Genomic DNA, 19,956 nt, shown 5'->3' with positions numbered 1-19,956 from the left:
TTTTCCGATTCTAATAAAACTAAGTATTTTTCTGTTCTTTCATACATAAATGGTCTTTTAAGATTAGTTGAAAAGGTTTTTAATTCATCTACGTTTTCCATATTGAACAGCTGCTGCAGCTACCGCCTTCCACTGACCTCTCAAAAACAAAACAAGGCTAAGCCTAGGTTTACAGACCACGTTTCTCACGATCTTCTTCGATGAAATAATTTATCTTAGCCTCACTAGATGGCGGTCTAGTTACCCGTGGTGCATTCGAAATTTTCCCTGTAGTCGCGGGAGGCGGAAAATTAACAAGGCCTCGCTTGTTAACCCTCCCCTTTCGCACGGGGAAATTGCCGTCCGACAAAAATAAGCTCGCTGATAATTTCGGTTCATGTATTTCTGGTGGCAGGAATTCATAACTCGAACTTGGAATGATTATCTCGGCCGATTTCCGTCTCTATCTAGGGGACTGTTTTTTTAAATCATTTTGACGTCAGAGCATAAGTGTCTTTTCTTACGAGTTTCATTGGCTTAAAAATCTCCTATCAAAAATATCCTGTACTCCCCAGAGTTACCGAAAATACACTCTTTTTCGCGCCTTTATTTTACCCCTCTTATTTGCCATTGCCTCTGTTCTCAGCGGGGAGTCTAGCATCCACTCTTGGGAGGATGGGGCTGAAAGGGAAAAACCAAACATAGACGCGCCCAGGTAAATACCGCGTAAAAGAGTGTAGAGTTGACAACTCCTAAAGAGAGAAGACGCGCGCGAGGAGGGGAATTTTTTATCTTACACGTCACCGAAAACGGTCCCCGAGATCTTACCATAGGGAATACGGCCGGATGGGATAACCATTCCTAGCTAGAGGTATGTATTCCTGGTAGTGGTTTATGGGGGTAAGAAAGGTGTGCTATGACCTTAGTAAAAATTTTAAAATGGTCCCCCAAATCCTACCAAGGTGGCCCAAAAAATTAAAATAAGCAAAAACTTTAGTGATTAATTTTTTAATTCTATAAAATATTATTACAGGGAGCATAGAAATAAGCGAGTTTCAATAACCGCACCGCCATCTATCGACTTTAAAAATGACCATAAAGCCCCATTTTCATGCTCGCTGGTAGCGGATAAAAATCGTCAAAATTCGCTTCCGCCACTCGCAAGCGTGAAAATAAAGCTAAAATATCTGTTTGAAACAGATCGACGCGGAAAGTGAAAAAGTGTATAGCTGAAGCGGATTTTGACGATTTTTACCCGCTACCAGCGAGCATGAAAATGGGGCTTTAGGATGGTACTGGTTGCAAGGCAAGGTTCGTCGATAAAAATATGCATAAGGAAGCCTAAGCTGACGACATATCACGTAGGTCATGTTGATTCAAAGTATCATCCTCGTCTGATTTTTCGTCTGTAACTGCGCATGTCAGATACTAGTACCATGCTAGGACCATAGAAATCTCATAGGTAACTAGAATGCTGCCGTGTAACTGGCAAATGGACCAAACTCCGTGGCAGACGATAGCCAGAAATCAGCCAATCAAAGCTCAAAGAGTGGTTCTGCCAAGAATTTAATGTCACCAGAGAGAATGACCTCACCTAGCTCCCGCTATAGTTACGCGGAACCAAGGAGGATTATTATCCTCCTTGGCGGAACCACTCTACAGCCTCTCATTGGCTGAAGGATCAAGGCGAACTGGCGTCAAGCTCGGCCGTAGGCGGCAGCATTCTAGTTACCTATGATATTTCTATGGCTAGGACGTTGCTAAAGCCGAACAGAGTTGCCAGATGGGCGGTTTTCCGCCCAAATTGGGCTGCTTTGCGGAGGCTGTTGCGGGGAAAAAACCTCTGGGCGGGAGGCGGTTTTTTGGGCTCGTTCCAAAAATTCAAGGCGAAGTAACGGGGTACCAGTTTTCCCCCTTTCAGCCCCATCCTTCATAACGGGAATCAACGTTCCTAGAAAATATAAGCTGGAACCAGCTTTGCAAACTGTGATGTTTTCAATAATTTTCCAAAATTATTTTCAAATAACGCGCCAATTCCCGTTCTATAGCAGAATTCGGTAATTTTTCTTGGGCGGGAATTTGGGCTCTTTTGGGGTTAATCGGATTTTGGCTTGTGCGGGAATTTGGGCTGGTTTTAAAGTTGGTTTGTGCGAGATCTAAAATATTATTCTGGCAACTAGCCGAAAGCGGTATTTTCAACACAGACCCGAGTGGAGCTCGTGTGTAAATAATATTTTAAACAAAGTTTGCGAATAGTGCCTTAATTGTAATCAAAGTTTGCGAATAGTGCGTTAATTGTGAACAAAGTTTGCGAAAAGTGCTTTAATTGTTCCTTCAGAAAACAAAAATATTTTTGGTTAACTATCTTCTCATCACCTCCCATCTGAAACACTGGTATAGCGCCCATTACCAATTCATCTTGAAACTGTTATAGTTCTTTCTGTCTCCTACACTGTTCGCGCTTCTCTTCACCACCCCTTCAATCTGGAAGTGGTCTCTCTCATTACCCCTTCAACCTGAAACTGGTAAAGTTCTTTCTGTCTCCTACCCTGACGACTGTTCAAGCTTCTCTTCACCACCCCTTCAATCTGGAAGTGGTATAGCTCCAAGCTCTATCTCTTCTCCTAGCGGCCGCGTTTTCGGCATTTATAGCATAAAATACATCTGACCATGGATTAATCCATGATCTGACGGCGCGACTCTTTCTTCTCCTAGCGGCCGCGTTATATCTACTCTTTTCCCTCATTTGTAGGGCTGTGCGAGTAGTGGTTTTGGGCAATCACGTCGGGTATGGAGTATCTGAATTTTTTTCGTCGAGTAGATCGTAATCGAGTACTCGGTTAAGCCAAAACACTCCTTATTCGAGTAGTTAAGAAAAACGGCACGTTCCGAGTACTTAATTAACTAGTCTATATCAGTAATAATATTAAAAAATGATATATACGATTAAAAATTTAATAATTCATAGATAAGTTGACTGATTAACTGTATTAAACTACTAAATTCTTTCAGTTACAAACCTATTATAATATAGGAATATCAGAGAGCCTCGCGTTGAAATTATGGCGGTGGAAACACAAAATAGTAAAATACTTGTCGAATAGCAGAGTACCCGAACATGATGGGGAAAATAATAACCCGGCGAATTAAGCAAGGTGGCTTATTCAAGTACCCGAGTATGTAAATTTTCGATAATCGACGAGTATTGCATTTTTCTTAATCGAGTTTGAGTACCTGACCTAAAAAATGTCAGGTACTCGATGATGATCGAGTACTCGCACAGCCCTACTCTTTTGCCTTCGCCTTGCAACAACAACATAAAATGACACTATCTGACTGAGCGACACGAATTTCCCATAGAACTCGCTCCCATGAGAGCAGCTATGCTCGCTTGTCTCAATTATTGAAAAGAGCCATTAGTTTTCAAAACATGAACAAGTTGCTCTAAGGAAGAGTTCCATTATAAAACCAAAATAGAAAATAATAAAAAATTCGTTTATTTAGTTTATGCATGATCTACAAATATACATTTATAACATACAATGAATTATATTCGTTTCCTCTATCTTATCACAGAATTATTTGGGGTAAAATTGAGCGTACAAGCACTCGCTGATATACGTTTCAACAATTACCAATATTGTACATTTAACATTTATCTGGAACAAAGTTATTGGCATTGGCACAAAAATAATTAAAAAATTAAGTACTTGGAAATTATTTACACAAGTTACACTATTTAACTACAATTAAGTTGCTTATCCAATAAGTGAAATACAGTTACAGAGTACATACACCCAGAGTCAAGAAAGCAAATTATTTAAGTTTGATTTGGCCTATGCTTTATTTAAATTAGGATCAGTTAGATTTAAGTGTCGTCATAAGTAATAAAAATTCCATAGTGATAGATCATTAAAAGGAAAAAAATAATTGATAAAAATAGTTGATTTTGATTTTGTCGAATTTAAAGTGCATTATAATATAAAAACTTTTCAGTCTCTATATCTCAAATATGTGAATAAAAAAATAATGATACATCCATCTTAAATAGTTTTGGCATTCTTCACTTAATTTACAGCATACTGGAGTATATTCAGCTTGCTTCAGCTGAAGAAACCACTTTTTCTGCATCCCTAAGTTCCTTTAGATCTTTCAGCGAATACAATAATTTTTCGGGCATGTGATCACAAGCCATAGCCGTGCCTGTTAAAAGTAATGCGTTTATAATAAATTAAATAGAAACTTTGTAAGGTTTGAAACAGTGATGGACCAAAACCGATATATCGGTATCAGTTACCAATATTGCGATTTTACCCATTAATCTGTTCGCTTTTAAAAATACCAATATCGATATTTTCCAATTTTCTCCAAAATACGGATTTGCTAATTCGCCTACCACAGGCCCCCAATTATTGTACCATAAGCTGTGTAATTGTAACAGTATAAATCAGTAAAGTATTGGTAACAGTAACGATTTCTCGATTTCGTAGCTTGCTCGTAAATGTGGCTTGTGTTCGTTGCTATGGTAACGCGTATGGGTCAGACATGACATTAAGATGTTTCTGGTGGTCAGGTGATTATTTTGCAGGATCACGTAGCGTTTTGCCTTGCGATCTTTGAAATTAATATAATGGTGGCCATTTTAAGGCAGGGCTTATTTATGAAATAAGCTTACAACGCTACGAGCAAGCACCCAATATTGGTTTAATTAAGATATCAGCCAACAATAGTTTAAAAAAATAGGCCGTACTTATGACAAATTCGTTGAAATGTTCAGGAGCTTTCCACGTTGCTTTTAGGCCATGTGGAGTTAAAAATATATGTAAAAGAGAACCTGGAGGATGTAACCTAGTTCTTGTGGTATCTATTGACGAGAAATTTGGTACATAAACACTATCGGAACGATTAAAAGAGGGCCTCGTTTCAGTAGGCTGAGCAGTAATTGTGATAACAGTCTCCAAGTTGCTTGGGAAAGTATTATTCTTTTCAGTTTGGTCTGCAACGATTTGGGGAAAAAGAGGACGGATTTGGTTCACTGTTTGAGAGGGTTCGGTAGATGTTGTCGACTTGTCTCTGCATGGCTTTCCAGTTATGACTGACCAGCAACCTTGCAAAAACACTCGATGCTAAAAAATCAAACAAGTATGACATTATCTCAGAGCCACTTGTTAAATCCGAAACAGTGCTCAAAATGGACCAGAACGCCGTTCCGTTTCGTAAAGGTTTTTCCGCATATTGTTTTGGTTCGTAAAGATTATTTTGTAATGCACAGCTCCCATTTTTCAGTTTTGAAAGAAAACACGTTCTGGTTCATGAATAAGTCCATTTCAAGCACTGATCTAAACTACAACTAGCTAAAAGGGTTGCCCAAATGAATTATATGGCATGAAAAACCTCGATTCTCACAATAAGAGGCATAAAATAGCTTAATAACATCCTTTAACTCACTTTTGGTTTATCACATTCAAGTAGACACTCGATAATATCCTTTTTCAACTTTGCCATGGAATGAATACTCAATCTGGAAACCAAGTCATCTCCGTACACCAAGGTGAAAACAAAATCCTTGCAATATTCTGAGCCTTCAATGCTAATCAATCCAGACGAAGCAGCGAATGCAAAACATCGGATGTTAGGAAATGAAGGCCTCAGCATAATCGCTAAAAGAGATCCTGCAGATGCTCCCAAGCTATGCCCAGCTATAACCAAATTGTACTCGGGGCAGCGAGTGAAAGCAGTTTCTAAAGCTTTGGTCTCAATTAACTTGTTGCGTATCCAATGAGCAGTTTTATAAATTCCATGATGACATGTTACATTTTCTGGGCAACCTTCAACGTGGAATGGTTCGTTGTCGCATACTAAATCTGTCAAACAATCTCGCAATGAAAGTGAGCCCCGAATGGCAACAACAACAGATTTTGACTTGTGGTCTAATATGACTGAAAAAGGAGATTCGAAAACCCTAAAATGATAAAAAGTTTAAATTACTATCGCACAACAAACAATCAATGACGGTATCGTACTTGTTTTTAAAAGATGCAAAAATTATATCTTCTTCATTTTCAATAACACTTAAAGTTTTCAAAGTGGCCAAGCTGCCTAAGCAACAATTTTCACCTTTGATGCGATTCGAATCTAAGAAACATAGCATCTAAGATACTTCCATAATCGACAAAATCCTTTCAGACAATGAAGATATAAATAATAAGGGCTGCCATACATCGAAGCAGCAAATTTGTGAAAATAGAGTGCATTATCAATGTTCATCCACTCAGGCTTGTTATTATCTGCGTGCAATTTTGCAGAATTGCTGTTTTCATCTCCGGCTTTAGAGACTAAATCTTCCAAATGGATGAATGGCGATTGCAAGCCTTTTTGCTCATTTTCGTGTAACAACTTTTCCTGCAACAATATTAATCCCGCTGCAACATCGGATGGTACTAAATCAACATCTTGAAAGTAATCAGCAACAACTTGCGCAACACCGCGATAAGCGTTGCGAGAGTTTCCATCAAAGAGAGCGCTGAAGAATAGGAATTTAAATCTGAAACAAAATCAAGTGAATAATAATAAATAAATCAGCTAACAATATTTCTATCAATGATAAAGAAAATTTGTTATGCTTAAATAATAAATTTTTTAAATTTCAAACAATGTGTGCTTAGTTTTACTTCTGAAAGCATAAATAGGGTATAATTTAAAAAATGAGGCAACGAAAAACATCTGTTTTTACAAGGAAAACTTTGCAATGTAAAAAGTAATTATTTCCTCCAAAATTATTACACAAAAAATAATTTGTCCAAATTCGAATTTTAAAATTAATCTAAGCTTAAAGAATATTAAGAAATGAAGAAAATACCGAAATTTCAAAAAAACTTAGTCAGGGTTGCCACAAAATTTTCGGATTAAATTTCCCTGACCATTTTAAGAGGTTTTCCCTGACTTTTTAAGCCCAAAATTTTATTTTACTTTTATCAGAAATTAATAAATTTAAATGGACTTCTATTTCAGTAAAAAGGCTATTGGAATGTTGAAAAAATTAGCCAAACTTTCAAGAAAATGATAATCATAAAATTTGTTATAGATCTAGAATAAAATTACCTTAAAAAATTGGGAAGATAAAATTGAATTCCCCGACTTTTCCCTGAATTTTACAAATTCTTAAAAATTCCCTGCAGTTTTATGCCCTTTTTAAATTTCCTGACTTGTGGCAACCCTGTTTTAAATGCAAGGTTTTAAGAAAATGGGACACTTTTTAAGTGAACTTCAAAGTTATTAAATAATTATGAGAAAGTGAATTTAATAGTTTAAGATATAGTTGTTGATAGAAAAATGTATTAAAATACTTATGTCTAAAAGCCTTTTAAAATTTAAAGAAAAATAAAATTTATAGAAAAAATAGCAAGTTGAAAAAGTTAATTTTTAGAATCTAGGAAAATACTGGTAAACAAATCTTTGAAGGTCAAACATAAATCTCTCATTACTTTAATTATTTTCCTTTTACTTTTAAGTTTAGCTTCAGGGCACTTTTAAGTCCTTTCCATCAAGGACTAACACTATAGACTAAGAAAGGTATACCTTTCTTAGTCTATGCTAATACCCAACCATCATAAACATGTCTTAATAAGATAATAATACTTACCGACGCTGCCAAACTTTAATTGACTTTTTTCCAACCCAAGAAGGATCTTTTTTAATACCGCAGCCCATAGGATCATAGATCAACCAGATTCCAAATGAAAAACAAGCGAGCATGAACCAACTGCCAATTGTTGTAGCCTAAACCAAAATTCACACACAATTTTAAACTATATTTGTTAAAAAATTAATAAATTATACAACCAAAATATTTACAAACCTGCACAACTGCGACAATATTAACTGATTCGCACCAAATTTCTTCAAGTTTAAATGCCCAAATAGAACCAACAATAGCCCAGCCAAACTCCACAAACAGAAAAAATCCACGCAAATATAAAAGATATGGCATATTCTTTCTTGGTTTAGGCTGTTTGAATAACAATATTATATAGTGAATGATTGAATTTTCCGAAAGTAAAGCTAAAAAATATTTGTACCTGGGCAATTGTGCCTTTGGCGCTAACGTAAATAATAGTTGCATTGAGTAAAATGACTAGCGATAGCCAAACTTGCTGGCCAATCAGGTACAAATGTAATAACCAAGCACCATTGCATTCTTCATGTGACTCGTGACTCACAAAGATGGCAAACACCACTATGAGCCTATAACAAAACTTGAGTTATTAAAGATGAACCATAATTTTCAAACAGCTGATGTCCATTTTAAAAATCCTACATAAAAATCTATTCTCAAGCTTAATTTAATAAAAAAATAATTTACAACTAAAATATAATAAATTGGTTTTATCTGATAGAAATATCCTTTGCATAAAAGCTTTATTATTATTATTAAGTTAACTTCATTAATTTATACCCATTTGTTGTAGGTAAACAAGTTTTGGGGCCAGTTAGTCTAAATAAGCTCAATTCTTTTGAAAATGTATACATATTATAGCATCTAAATACATTTGGAAGATTTTGAGTTGTTTATGAGCATCCAAAAAAAATTAGTTGTTTATGAGCATCCAAATAAATTTAGTTGTTTACGAGCATCCAAATAAATTTAGTTGTTTATGAGCATCCAAATAAATACAGTTGTTTATGAGTATCTAAATAAATTTAGTTGTTTATGAGTATCTAAATAAATTTAGTTGTTTATGAGTATCTAAATAAATTTAGTTGTTTATGAGTATCTAAATAAATTTAGTTGTTTATGAGTATTTAAAACAAGCAAAGCTGGTTTTTTAAGATATAAAATTAAAATTTGTTTAATTTTAGAGAGCTTGAATAAAATGAGTTATGTAAAATATGTTTGATGGATCATAATGAATCAAAAATAAATATAGTTCTTGCCAAAAACCAGATAAAACTTGTGATTTAAATCTGATCAAAATGTCAAATAATAAAAAGAAAAAAGAATAATCATACCATGCTGACCGCACTGACAATTCAATCGAAGCTGGAAAAAACAGATCATCACTACCAACATTCCAGCGCCGCTTACAGGCTACCAAACCAGGCATTTTCCTCAACACAACTGAAATATAAATGAAAGTTAAATTTTACTAAAAGGAAGACCTTGAAAAATACATATCAATAACATCAGGTACGGTATAGAAGACTAAAACTGACTAGACAGTGTAAGACATTAAAACTAAACTGCCAGAGGACTTTACTACTTAAACCTGTTTGGAATGCTTAATAAACACGTTCAAGGATGTTTTATTCCTCTAAGGTTAATTGAGTATTAGAAATAATAGTAATCATACTTTTTCATAGTGGTTTTATCCTGGATTTCATCTTTTCTTTCTAATAAGCTGAAGTGTAGTGGCAAGAGAAAGTTTCAACCCTAAGGGCAAACATTTTAAAAATTAACAGACAAAAAGTGAAATATTTGCTTTTGTTTTAACCTAATTTTATGAAAAAATAATTTACGGAAAATATTTTAATAATGTTGACTATCAGTGTGATATTGTAAATGTGTTATTAAATAAGAATGGGGAAAAACAACACTAAAAAGGTGTATCTTTAATCCTTCCAGAATGTCGAGTGGTCTCCTAAAAAAATTGAGTATAATCTACTTAGGATTACAGCGCTGATTAACTTATAGGCAGCGATTAAAGTTCAAATATGCTTGTAAATATTTTCCTGGAGCAGCTAACCAGGATTGGTATGAAAAATATAAATCTAATAAACTTTGAACATTTTATCAAGTCATCAAATACCTTTTGACTTAAAAAAAGTTTATCAACATTACTACCCGGACAATCGTTATTCTCACTCACCCTGCAACGTGCAGATCACGTAAATAAATAACTCTCGCGACGTTATTTGAAGTTCTAATAAGATATACCACGTGGTTAAACGTTATGACCTTCGATTAGTTCCCGCCATCCGCGCGTATTAATTTTATACTACCATCGATTAAATACCACCTTGGATTAATAATAGTCCTATTATTAATCCAAGATACCACTAACTTGAACTTCGAGTTCTTTGACGGACGGTAAGCCTTGGCTTTTAACTTTTTGAAATTTACACTCTACGAATTGTATTATTGTTTAAAGTATTATATAAATGACTTTTAATTTTTCACCTAAATTTACCAAAAAAAATAACTTCACTTGCACAAACCATGATGATGTTACCGATTCTGATTTGTGACTTCATTTATAAAAATCTTCCAATAAAACTCCATTGAGTTAAGGATATAGTAGTTCTAGAGCCAGAATTTCTATTTGATGACAGGGGTCACTTTCTTGAAATCACATACGAATTTATCATTAGTCAGTGGCGTCATCTACCGCAAGCCAGCGGTAAGAATAATTTAAGATAGTGGCGCTATAACAGATGGTTTCTTTTCGCTTGTTCGGGGATTTCGGGTAAGAAGAGTAAGGCTATGACGTCATTTTACTCCGATTCGGTGGTGGCGACTGGCGAATAGTTTGAGTCGGAGTAAAAAATGGCTTCCTGTGGCCTTTTCAGCAGATAAATTCTGTTGTTAATTAGTCCATGGGCTAGCTGACGACAAAATCCGATCTACTCCTTTACACCTCCTTTTCAGAAAGAGTAAAAAGAGTAGCCATTATACTCTGGAACAAGCGAATAGTTTATGGGGCGGAGTATTTCTCATCAACGGAACAGGCGAATAGTTCGTTTTAGGGTAAAAAGAGTACACTTTGAGTCCGAGAACAGGCGAAAAGAAACTATCTAATAGCGTGAAAAGAGTATAAGCAGACGCAGGGCCGGATTAAGACTTTATGGGGCCCTAGGCCCAAGTTAATTTTGGGTGCCCCCTTTCAATAGCGAGCGAAGCGAGCTAGGCGCTTCCTCAATTTATAATTGAGAAATGGAAGGAAAATTCATTTTGCTGCCAGATTTAGTACGGCAGTCCGTCAGAGAATGTGACAATCAAACGTTTTTGGTTCATAGGGGTGGACGCATTTACTAAAATTACTCCGGAATATATTTTGTGAAAAGCAAATGAATAAAGTTTTGTACTTTTATTTTTTTTTCGATACCTCTTGGTGCCCCTTGTAGGCTTGGTGCCCTAGGCCCAGGCCTATTCGGCCTATTGGTTAATCCGGCCCTGAGCAGACGATGTTTAAAAATATATATTTTCTTTGGAAGATCTGTGGCGCCGCTGACTAATGATAGATGTGAGCAATGATACATGATGTCAAGAAAGTGTTCCTCGATACACCAGCCACAGCAAATAAAAATTTTGGCTACTGCATTCAGGAATAGCCCTGGAGTGGTATTGATAGTTCTGATTGGGCTAAGCACTGACGTTCCTCTTCACTGCAGAGCTGCCAGATATAATTTTACCTTTACCGCCCAACAGCTCTTCAAAGGAGCCCAATTATAAATAGGCCATATTTTATAAACAAGCCCAAATTCTAGCCCAATTTGTCGAGAGTTTATTTTTTAAAAGGCGCGCTTTTCAAAATATTGGTGTTTGCGTGATGTTATAGCTTTAAGTATCATGGGAAATTTTATAGAAACTCCAATTTTTATTATTCGAAATATTTTTTTAAGTACAAATTAATTGAATTTTTGAAGAAAAACTGTACATATATTGAGAGTAATATATTTCGGAGTGCTTTAAAGCGTATTCATTTGAAATCGTTATCCTACCGATTTTAGTGTATATTATCGAAAACCTCTGAAAGTAGCCCAAAAAACAGCCCAACAGCCCAATTCATTTTTTCCCGCAAGTAGACATAAAAAGAAGCCCAATTGGGCTGTAAAAGAGCCCAACTGGCAGCTCCGCCACTTCAGAAATCGCGTAAAGGGGGATGTAGAAACGAGGGGTATGTCGAGGTAGACTTTTATCTATTTATATATTCCAACACAGGCAGCGGTTAGGGTTTGAATTCTTTAAAAAGTCTACCTCGACTTTCCCCCGCTTTTTTTTCCATGCCTCCAACAGAGCTGCCAGTTGGGCTCTTTTACAGCCCAATTAAATATAAAATTTCCCATGATACTTAAAACTATAACATCACATAAACACCAATATTTTGAAAAGCGCGCATTTTAAAAAATAAACTCTCGCCAAATTGGGCTAGAATTTGGGCTTGTTTACAAAATATGGCCTATTTATAATAATTGGGCTGGAAATTGGTCTCCTGAAGAGCTGTTGGGCGGTAAAGGTAAAATTATATCTGGCAGCTCTGGCCTCGAACTGGCACTACGCTGTCGGATTTAGTGCCTTCTTTCCTTTCCCCTCCTCTACTATTCCTCCATGGCTACTCGCTACCTTAGAGCAAGAGTCAAGCAAGTCTGAAAACCTCTATTTGAGAAAAAACAGTTTTAAGTTCGAAATCTAGCATAATAATAATGATAATCTAAAAATGAAAATTGATATAAATAGAGTTAAAATATATATTGAAAATTTTGTACTGGGTCACCTTAGTTTAAAAACACTCAAGCATTCTTATTTTGAATTTCTTTCAATAGTCACGTATCTCGACTTACTTGACTTTTGCTCTCAGGTAGCTCACTGGAAGAGTGAAAGTACTATATTCCCAACTCAATGGAAAACTCAAATAGACGCTCCAATCCATAAAACATTTCCAAGGAAATTGTTAAGAAGTAATATTTCCGAGAGCCAGGACCTGCAAGTTACTGTTTATACATGGTGTCCACTAAAAAACGAAAAAAGATAAATAACTGAAAAACGTTTTTTTAATTTAAAATTTCTATGGAACATTCCTTCTGCAGGGGCACATTTACTAGTGTAAAATTTAATGACCTTGAACCATGTCTTCAAGGTCATTCAAAAATATCTCGAGAACCGTTGGGTTTACGGATTTGGTTCCAATTAGAAAGTTGTTGCTCGCCATACTATTAGTTCAAATAACTTGGATTTGACCAAATTTGATTAATTAGAAACCGGGAAATTGAAGTTTTGCGAGAAAAAATAATTAATGCTTGAATACATGGTTTAAGGTCATTCAATTTTACACTAGTAAATGTCCCCTTGCAGAAGGAATGTTTTATTAAATTTGAAATTAAAAAAAACGTTTTTCAGTTATTACTTTTCGTTTATTATTGGACACCCTGTATAGTGCTTGTTGAAATAATGTACACTTTTCACTTGTACCAAAAGCGACATAAGACCAATAAGACCCAAAAGTGTGTCAACTCTACCTTTGCGCACTTAAAAATATTTACTGAGAAGCTAGACTACTTCGCGACAAGCTCTCATAATACATTATACCGTACTGACACGCTTTTGGGTCTTATGTCGCTTTTGCTTGTACAAGTATTTCGTTTTAACCAGGGACCTTTTTTTGACAAATTAAGGCTTAACAAAAACACGACGTTATATTTATAGGTGAAAAGTTTCCATTATTTTAAGAAGCATTATATCCACAGACACTTGCAGGTCCTGGCTCTCGGAAATATTACTCCTTGAAGATGTTTTATTCAAGCGTCTATTCAAAGGGGCGGTAAACTCTTAATTATTTTTTAACTATTTTAATTTCAAATCATTGCCAAACTAAGACGACGCCTCTCTCTTCATGGACGGTCACTTATTGTAAACGCTAGTACAGCCATGGACGGTGGATGGTACTGTGTATTGTCTATGGCGCCCAGTCACCGGGGCCGTTAAATTTTGGTTATATACTATATAAAGCTTCGCTGGCTCTAGGAAATATTACTTCTTGGCAATTTCCTTGAAGATGTTTTATTGAAGCGTCTATTATTCTTACAAGATTTAGTGACAGATTCATTGCTTAACTTTTAATAAAAAACGACGTTTCAATATATCAAAAAACCGCGTTCTCGGTTTTCAATAAAACGTGACTGGCGACGAGCTTCAATGAGACCGCCATTTTATTTTGGAAAACGAAACGCAGAGGCTAAAGGCAAGGCTCGCAAAAATGCTCGCCGCACTATAAAGGTACGTTTCTAAACGAGGGACAGATCACTAACATGATTATTAGGTCACCCTCAAATGACGAAATATCGGATTTAATCCTGATTGAAATTATTAAATCGGATTATATCGTGATTGAAATGATTAAATCGGATTATATCGTGATTGAAATGATAAAATCGTGATTGAAATGATAAAATCGTGATTGAAATGATAAAATCGTGATTGAAATGATAAAATCGTGATTGAAATGATTAAATCGTGATTGAAATGATATTTACTTCGCGACAAGCTCTCATTAAACATTATACCGTGCTGACACACTTTTGGGTCTTATGTCGCTTTTGCTAAAATTAATATGTCGTCAGAAACATCTTCTACGCCATCCAATCCTTCCACCAGCTTCAATAACCTCCTTTGGAATTCTTCTGAAGCTGAACCGAGCCCAAAAGGCATGCGCTTATATTTGTAACGCCCAAACGGAGTCCAAAAGCGAGGGGTAAGACACTCTGCGAACTCGGTGTACACTGCCGTACCTTTAACAGTGCTAAATGCACGAAGTCGGTGTACAGATTATCTGAGACTGTCTTACCCCTCGTCCAAAAGGTCGTGCAATCAGAGCTTTCTTCTGTTAATTCTACTTGATAGAATCCGTCTTTCGCATCTAACACGGAAAATATCTTCGCGCCTTGTAACCGTGGCAGTATGGAGTCAATTGTTGGCATATGAGTTCTGGGAATCTTGTTCTAATCTTTCGGATCAAAACATAGGAATAGCTTTCCATACCTGCAGACTATTACTAGACTAGGTTGTGGGTTTCCTAATTCGTTCTATAATGCCTCGCTGAGCCAAATCGTCAAGCTTGCTTCTCAACGGATCCAATAAAGTCACCGCCACTCTTTTCGGAGCGTGATGCACCGGTGTCACTGAGGAATCCAGTTCGATATGATATGGCTCTCCTATGCGCCCGAGCACTTCAATTCTAGCTTTTGCCTCGGCTTGAGCTTGGTCTACTGGACTACAAATATTTCCTATTTTAGTTTCTTCCGACGTCTGATGGACATTGTGCATTGTGACTAACCCCAGCGCTATAGACGTGGTTGCAGAAAGCAAAGGGGTAAGACGCTCTTGTAGGACTTGAAATTGAATAGTGTGCGTTTTGTCTGCAATAGAATATTGGAGACGTCATTCTCCCTTCGGATAAAGAATTGATCCATCATACAGTCGCAGCTGGGTAGAGGAAGGCAACAACGGTGGGTTGCTATGCTGCTTAACGACACAGCAATAATAATATGATATTATATGTTACAAGTTGCTACAGTGTTTATTTGGCAACATAATTCTGCAGGCTGCAGCTGCTCTGGTTCATGAATTTGGATAGTTCCGTAGTATTTCTTCGGTTAAACTCCTTCTCGACCAACATGTGCAATCTCTTCAACCAGAAATATATCTTGAATATTATCTCGCTGGTGCGGGTAGCAATATCCTTGCTGTTGCAGCGGAACTGTCGCGAGCCGCTGACATACATGCTGATTAGCGGCTGCTGAATATAATGGTTGACTAACTTGGCATTGCCCAGCTACTGGACCAGTTTCCCGTATTTGAAGAACTGTATGACGATGGTTTGGATGGTCTCTCTGTCGTTTTTAACAGGCAGCCGAATTGTGATGCAGTAGTTGACAATACCCACACTGTTTTCCATAGGCTGGACAGTCTCTAGGACGATTCGCGTGAAAATGCTCGCTTTTGCAATACTTGCAGCCTTTTGTCCCGAACTTGGGGAATAACCACTACGTAGTGTCCCTTGGGATAAAGTGTTCCCTTCTCGAAATGGTCCTTCTCGCTGGAGTATGTGTTTTCTGTAGTTAAATGTCTTCATTATGTGTAGTAGATCCAGAATTATTAGCAAACCTAGCGGCCGGAGTATCCAACTGTTTCAACTGTGCTTTCGCCCTCTCGTGATCCGAAGAAAGCTCAGTGCTTGGTCTGTTGACATCAACTGATCTTCTCTATATAACATGTCTTTGGTTTTTAAGTCTGTCGTGGATAACACTATAGTTTGTCTCGTACAAATTCGTCTGACAATTCCGCTGAATAGTTACAATCCCTTACTAATTGCCGTAGCCTGAAGTAAAATTGGTCGATGGTTTCGAGCGGTAACTGCCGAGCTGCCAAAAATAGAGATCGTTCATAAAGCACGTTGATTTTAGGCTTGAAATGAGTCTTTAAAGCATCTAAAATATGGACATCATCCGTTAGATCCGTAGCCGGTATGGGAAGAGACTTCACAATTTGTTTGCATTCCTCCCCCATACAGGACCTTAGAAGTGCTACTTTTACCCTTTCTGGTATGTTGAGCAATCGATAAATAGTCTTCATAGCTTTCCCGGAAGTATTCGAAATGCTGGGCGAGATGACCTTTCATCAGCATTGGTTTTGGAAATGGGCCTTCCTTGGGAAATTTCCATGGTGCTTGATTCGAACAAGGTGACGTCCATTGGGTTGTCGCTGGTAGGATGCGGAAATGAGGTTGCTTCCGGCAAGGCTTAACTGCACGCAGGCCTTGGTATTACCCAAAGACTATATATACGCTTCGCTTACCAGACAGGCGTCTCCATACAAAAAAACCTGTTAACACTTTCGAAACACGGGAGAAGCCTTTGACCCGCCGTTAGAGGCGCCACTAGTAGCACTGTTCTGGTTATTCCATGCACTACTGTAGCGCGGTGAAAATTTTGACCAGCGTCTGCTATCGTATGCAAGTTGAGCCATTGAACACGCCAGTCCAAGGTTTTTAAAAATCATGCATACACTACTGACGCCAGTCTATGTAGTGAAGGGAATATATAGTCTTTGGTATTACAGGGGATAAGTTGCTAATTTAATGGGAAAGATTAATTTACTATTCTTTGCCCACCACTTCTGACACGGTATTCATGACTTGCTTTATAAATAAAGTTACTGAGTAATATCTAAAATAGCTTTAATCAAACTCCTTCATAACCTAAATTATATCGTGCACGTTCCATGCTGGTTAATCGTCAAGTGGCGGCTCCTAGCTCAGCTTGCTATTGTCAATGTTAAATACCACCATGTGGCACCCCCTGGCTAGCATTCCCTTAACATACGGCACTCGATATAAATTTAATTCGGGAGTCATTCGATGGGTATTAGTTCTCTCTATCTACCTATGCCAGCGTTGAGCTGCAGTTTTTAATCAAAGGGGTAAAATCAAGAGTGCTAGGAGGACCATCTTGTTTAACTTTTTCATTATTAAAAACTGAAAACAGGCCCTGGGTTTTCAACTTGTCATAGCGTTTGCTTCGCCATTGTCTGCCATGAGCATAGACAGAATGGGGGTTAAGGGGGGTAAACTCAAAATGAACGAGCCCAGCAAAATTCCTAAAAAAAGAGTGTATAAATTAGACTAGAACCACTTAGCTATCCGAGAATCTCAAGGAAAACGGGCAAGCCAGAAGGCTTCCATAAGACTCATAGAAATATAAATGAGACTAGAACCACTGCGCTATCCAGTAATCTCAAGGAAAACGGGCAAGCTAGAAGGCTGCCATGAGGGTGGATTCGCTACTAATCCATCCAGGAGTGCCGAGGGGTAAGACAGTCTCAGATAATCTGTACACCGAGTTCGAGCATTTAGCACTGTTAAAGGTACATATTTTCCAGAGTTCGCGAGTTCCATTTAGCACTGTCAAAGGTACGGCAGTGTACACCGAGTTCGCAGAGTGTCTTACCCCTCGAGGAGTGTGCCATCTAGGAGCAACAAACACAAGGAGAACGCAGCTAGCCTTTAAACACGCTAACGAATGGATGTGTACGAATTTCTTTGGACGAGCGTCACGAGCCTTTACGCCGAACGTTTACGAGCGGGGGGGGGGGGGGGTGGGCAGACAATTTCCGAATTTTCCCCTTCCGACGGCAGCAGGCGCTAAAGCGTCTAGCCAATGAAAAACGTACGCAAGAACCTCCACGACTTTTGACGGGTTGCGTTCTCCTTGTGTGGGGTGTTGTGTTTGTTGCTCCTAGGTGCCATCAATTAAAAAAAAAATTGAAACTTTAATTTTTTAAAAATAGGTGGCGTGCTCCCACAAATAATACTGGCTATTCCACTCTCATGTCAGCCTTCTAACTCCCGAGTACATCTCACCACAATTTAACCGTGCTTCTAGTCTCATTTCTCTTTCTATGATAATACTGGAATCGCTACTAATACACCCAGGAGTGTGCCATCTATTAAAAAAAATTAAACTTTAAATATTTTAAAATAGATGGCGTGCTCCCACAAAGAATACTGGCGATTCCACTCTCATGGCAGCCTTCTAACTCGTACATCTCACCACAATCTAATCATGCTTCTAGTCTCATTTCTATGGTCATGAGTTTCGAAAACTCGCCACTTGAATAACGAACATTTCACTTACTTAATTTTTAACGAATCTTTAAATTTTTTTTATATTACATTTTTAAAAAGTTAAATTTTCCGGTAAAGGTACGTCATTTATAACTTTGAAAAGTTACGAATTTAAAAAATCATTTATGATTTAGATTAAGCCTTTGCGCAACTTTAGACTTGGACTGTACATCAAACAAAAAACAACATGAAGTTAACGGAACATCACCGCAATAAAGTTGCAAGACGTCACAGCTCACGATCTCGACCATACGATCTCCGCCGAAAGGTTTTAGTTAATAATTTCCTAAAAGATCAAACGCCATATCCATCGAAAACCGCCAACACAGAGAAAAATGATTCAACAATTTTGGAAATTGAGGAACCGCAAGACTGTAGTGTACATTCTGACATAAGTGGAACGGATGAATCTCTTATCAGTAACAAAGAAGATAGTGCAAGCGAAGCCAACTTTGATATTGATACAGACACTGAAAATACCTCCAATGATTCTTTAAATAACAACTATAGCCCAGAAACAAAAGAGTTCTTGCATCTAGTATCACGAAGGCTTAAGATTTCGGACACTTCAAAGATGTTGCCAAATTTACCAGAAGGTAGCCGTTGTACTACACGATCTTCTGTACGATTGCAAACTTCATCATCTGAGTCAGAAAGTGCCAATTTAAAAGGATATCGTTCCAAGCAAAAGAAATTTAACGAAAGATTAAATAGACGTTTGCGTAGATCCACCAAAGCTTCAGGAGAATGGCGTCCATTAAGGTCTTACCCCACATTTGATAAATTAAATGAAATATTTGAAAATGATAAGTCACAATCAGCAATGGAGAAATTGCTACCAAAACATTTTAGTGGAAGAAATAGAAGGCGTAGATTGAAAAGAACCGACTCTAATGGAAAGAGAGTTACAACTAAGAAAAGACTTTCTTGTCACTTCAAGAAAATGTTTAAGAAAATGAATATACTGTCCGAGCAATCTCGAAGTAGCAGCAGTTCTGAAGATATAAATGAAGAAAAGCGGCAAATAAAAATGAATCAAACTGTGTCAAAAATTCCCGAAACGGTTACAAATACTATAAGCATCGATAATATAACTCCCGCAAGGGTTACTAGATCTAATTCTTTAAGCATGCCTAAGATTTTCACTAATCTAAATAAACCTCGTCGTAGATCTGAAAGTTTCAAAGCTAAGAGCAACATTTTCTCATTAACTGCATACAAATCTGCAGCCTTACTTTGATTTGCGATAATTGAAGCTATAGGCTCAGTTTTCTTGTCCTTAGTTCCAAACATTTACATTTGTTGATGAATGTATTGACACAAGAAATCAGTATACTGTTAATTTTATCCAATCTCGTAGATGAGAGTTCCCGATAGCATTTATTTTCATATTTTGCTCGTTCCAAAGAACTTGATTTTTTTTTCTTCTATTTTGTTAGAAATTCCATATAATTTCTTCAACTTACCTCAACTTTGTTAGAAAAACCAGTATTGGGTTTGCTTGTTATTTTTGATTTTGGTAACAAATAAAATTAAACCATAAGGTTTTTGGGGTAAAAATATCTCAAACACAAATTTACGT

The 19,956-nt window shown here is 37.1% G+C and overlaps 2 protein-coding genes across 4 annotated transcripts; one reads left to right on the top strand and one right to left on the bottom strand.

Moving 5' to 3' along the window:
• Positions 1-3,461: 3,461 nt before the first annotated feature.
• LOC149962252 (diacylglycerol lipase-beta-like) lies at positions 3,462-10,035 on the bottom strand. The gene is given in 11 exon segments (XM_090179299.1): positions 3,462-4,182; positions 4,730-5,105; positions 5,428-5,941; positions 6,003-6,126; positions 6,129-6,523; positions 7,622-7,758; positions 7,838-7,987; positions 8,058-8,223; positions 8,989-9,097; positions 9,330-9,409; positions 9,846-10,035. Coding segments are annotated over 9 exon segments (2,067 nt in total). The 5' UTR covers positions 9,084-9,097; positions 9,330-9,409; positions 9,846-10,035; the 3' UTR covers positions 3,462-4,072.
• Positions 10,036-13,785: 3,750 nt separating this feature from the next.
• LOC149962251 (uncharacterized) lies at positions 13,786-19,945 on the top strand. 3 transcript variants are annotated; one of them, XM_090179314.1, is made up of 2 exons: positions 13,786-13,969; positions 18,509-19,945. In XM_090179314.1, the coding sequence occupies exon 2, from the start codon at positions 18,562-18,564 to the stop codon at positions 19,612-19,614; it is 1,053 nt and encodes a 350-aa protein (XP_090035440.1). In that variant the 5' UTR covers positions 13,786-13,969; positions 18,509-18,561; the 3' UTR covers positions 19,615-19,945. The 3 variants fall into 3 exon arrangements, with proteins under 3 accessions (XP_090035440.1, XP_090035437.1, XP_090035430.1); XM_090179311.1 differs by lacking the exon at positions 13,786-13,969 and adding an exon at positions 17,864-18,446; XM_090179304.1 differs by lacking the exon at positions 13,786-13,969 and adding an exon at positions 17,864-18,452.
• The last annotated feature ends 11 nt before the right edge of the window (positions 19,946-19,956 follow it).

The sequence above is a fragment of the Leiobunum rupestre genome, chromosome 1 (genome assembly GCF_980474605.1).
Source record: "Leiobunum rupestre chromosome 1, qqLeiRupe1.1.hap1, whole genome shotgun sequence".
NCBI lineage: Eukaryota > Metazoa > Arthropoda > Arachnida > Opiliones > Sclerosomatidae > Leiobunum > Leiobunum rupestre.
This window is presented reverse-complemented; position numbering and strand designations above follow the sequence as displayed.

Bases quoted from the DNA above. Each gene is read 5' to 3' on its own strand.
- LOC149962251 (XM_090179314.1), top strand. From the start codon at position 18,562: ATGAAGTTAACGGAACATCACCGCAATAAAGTTGCAAGACGTCACAGC.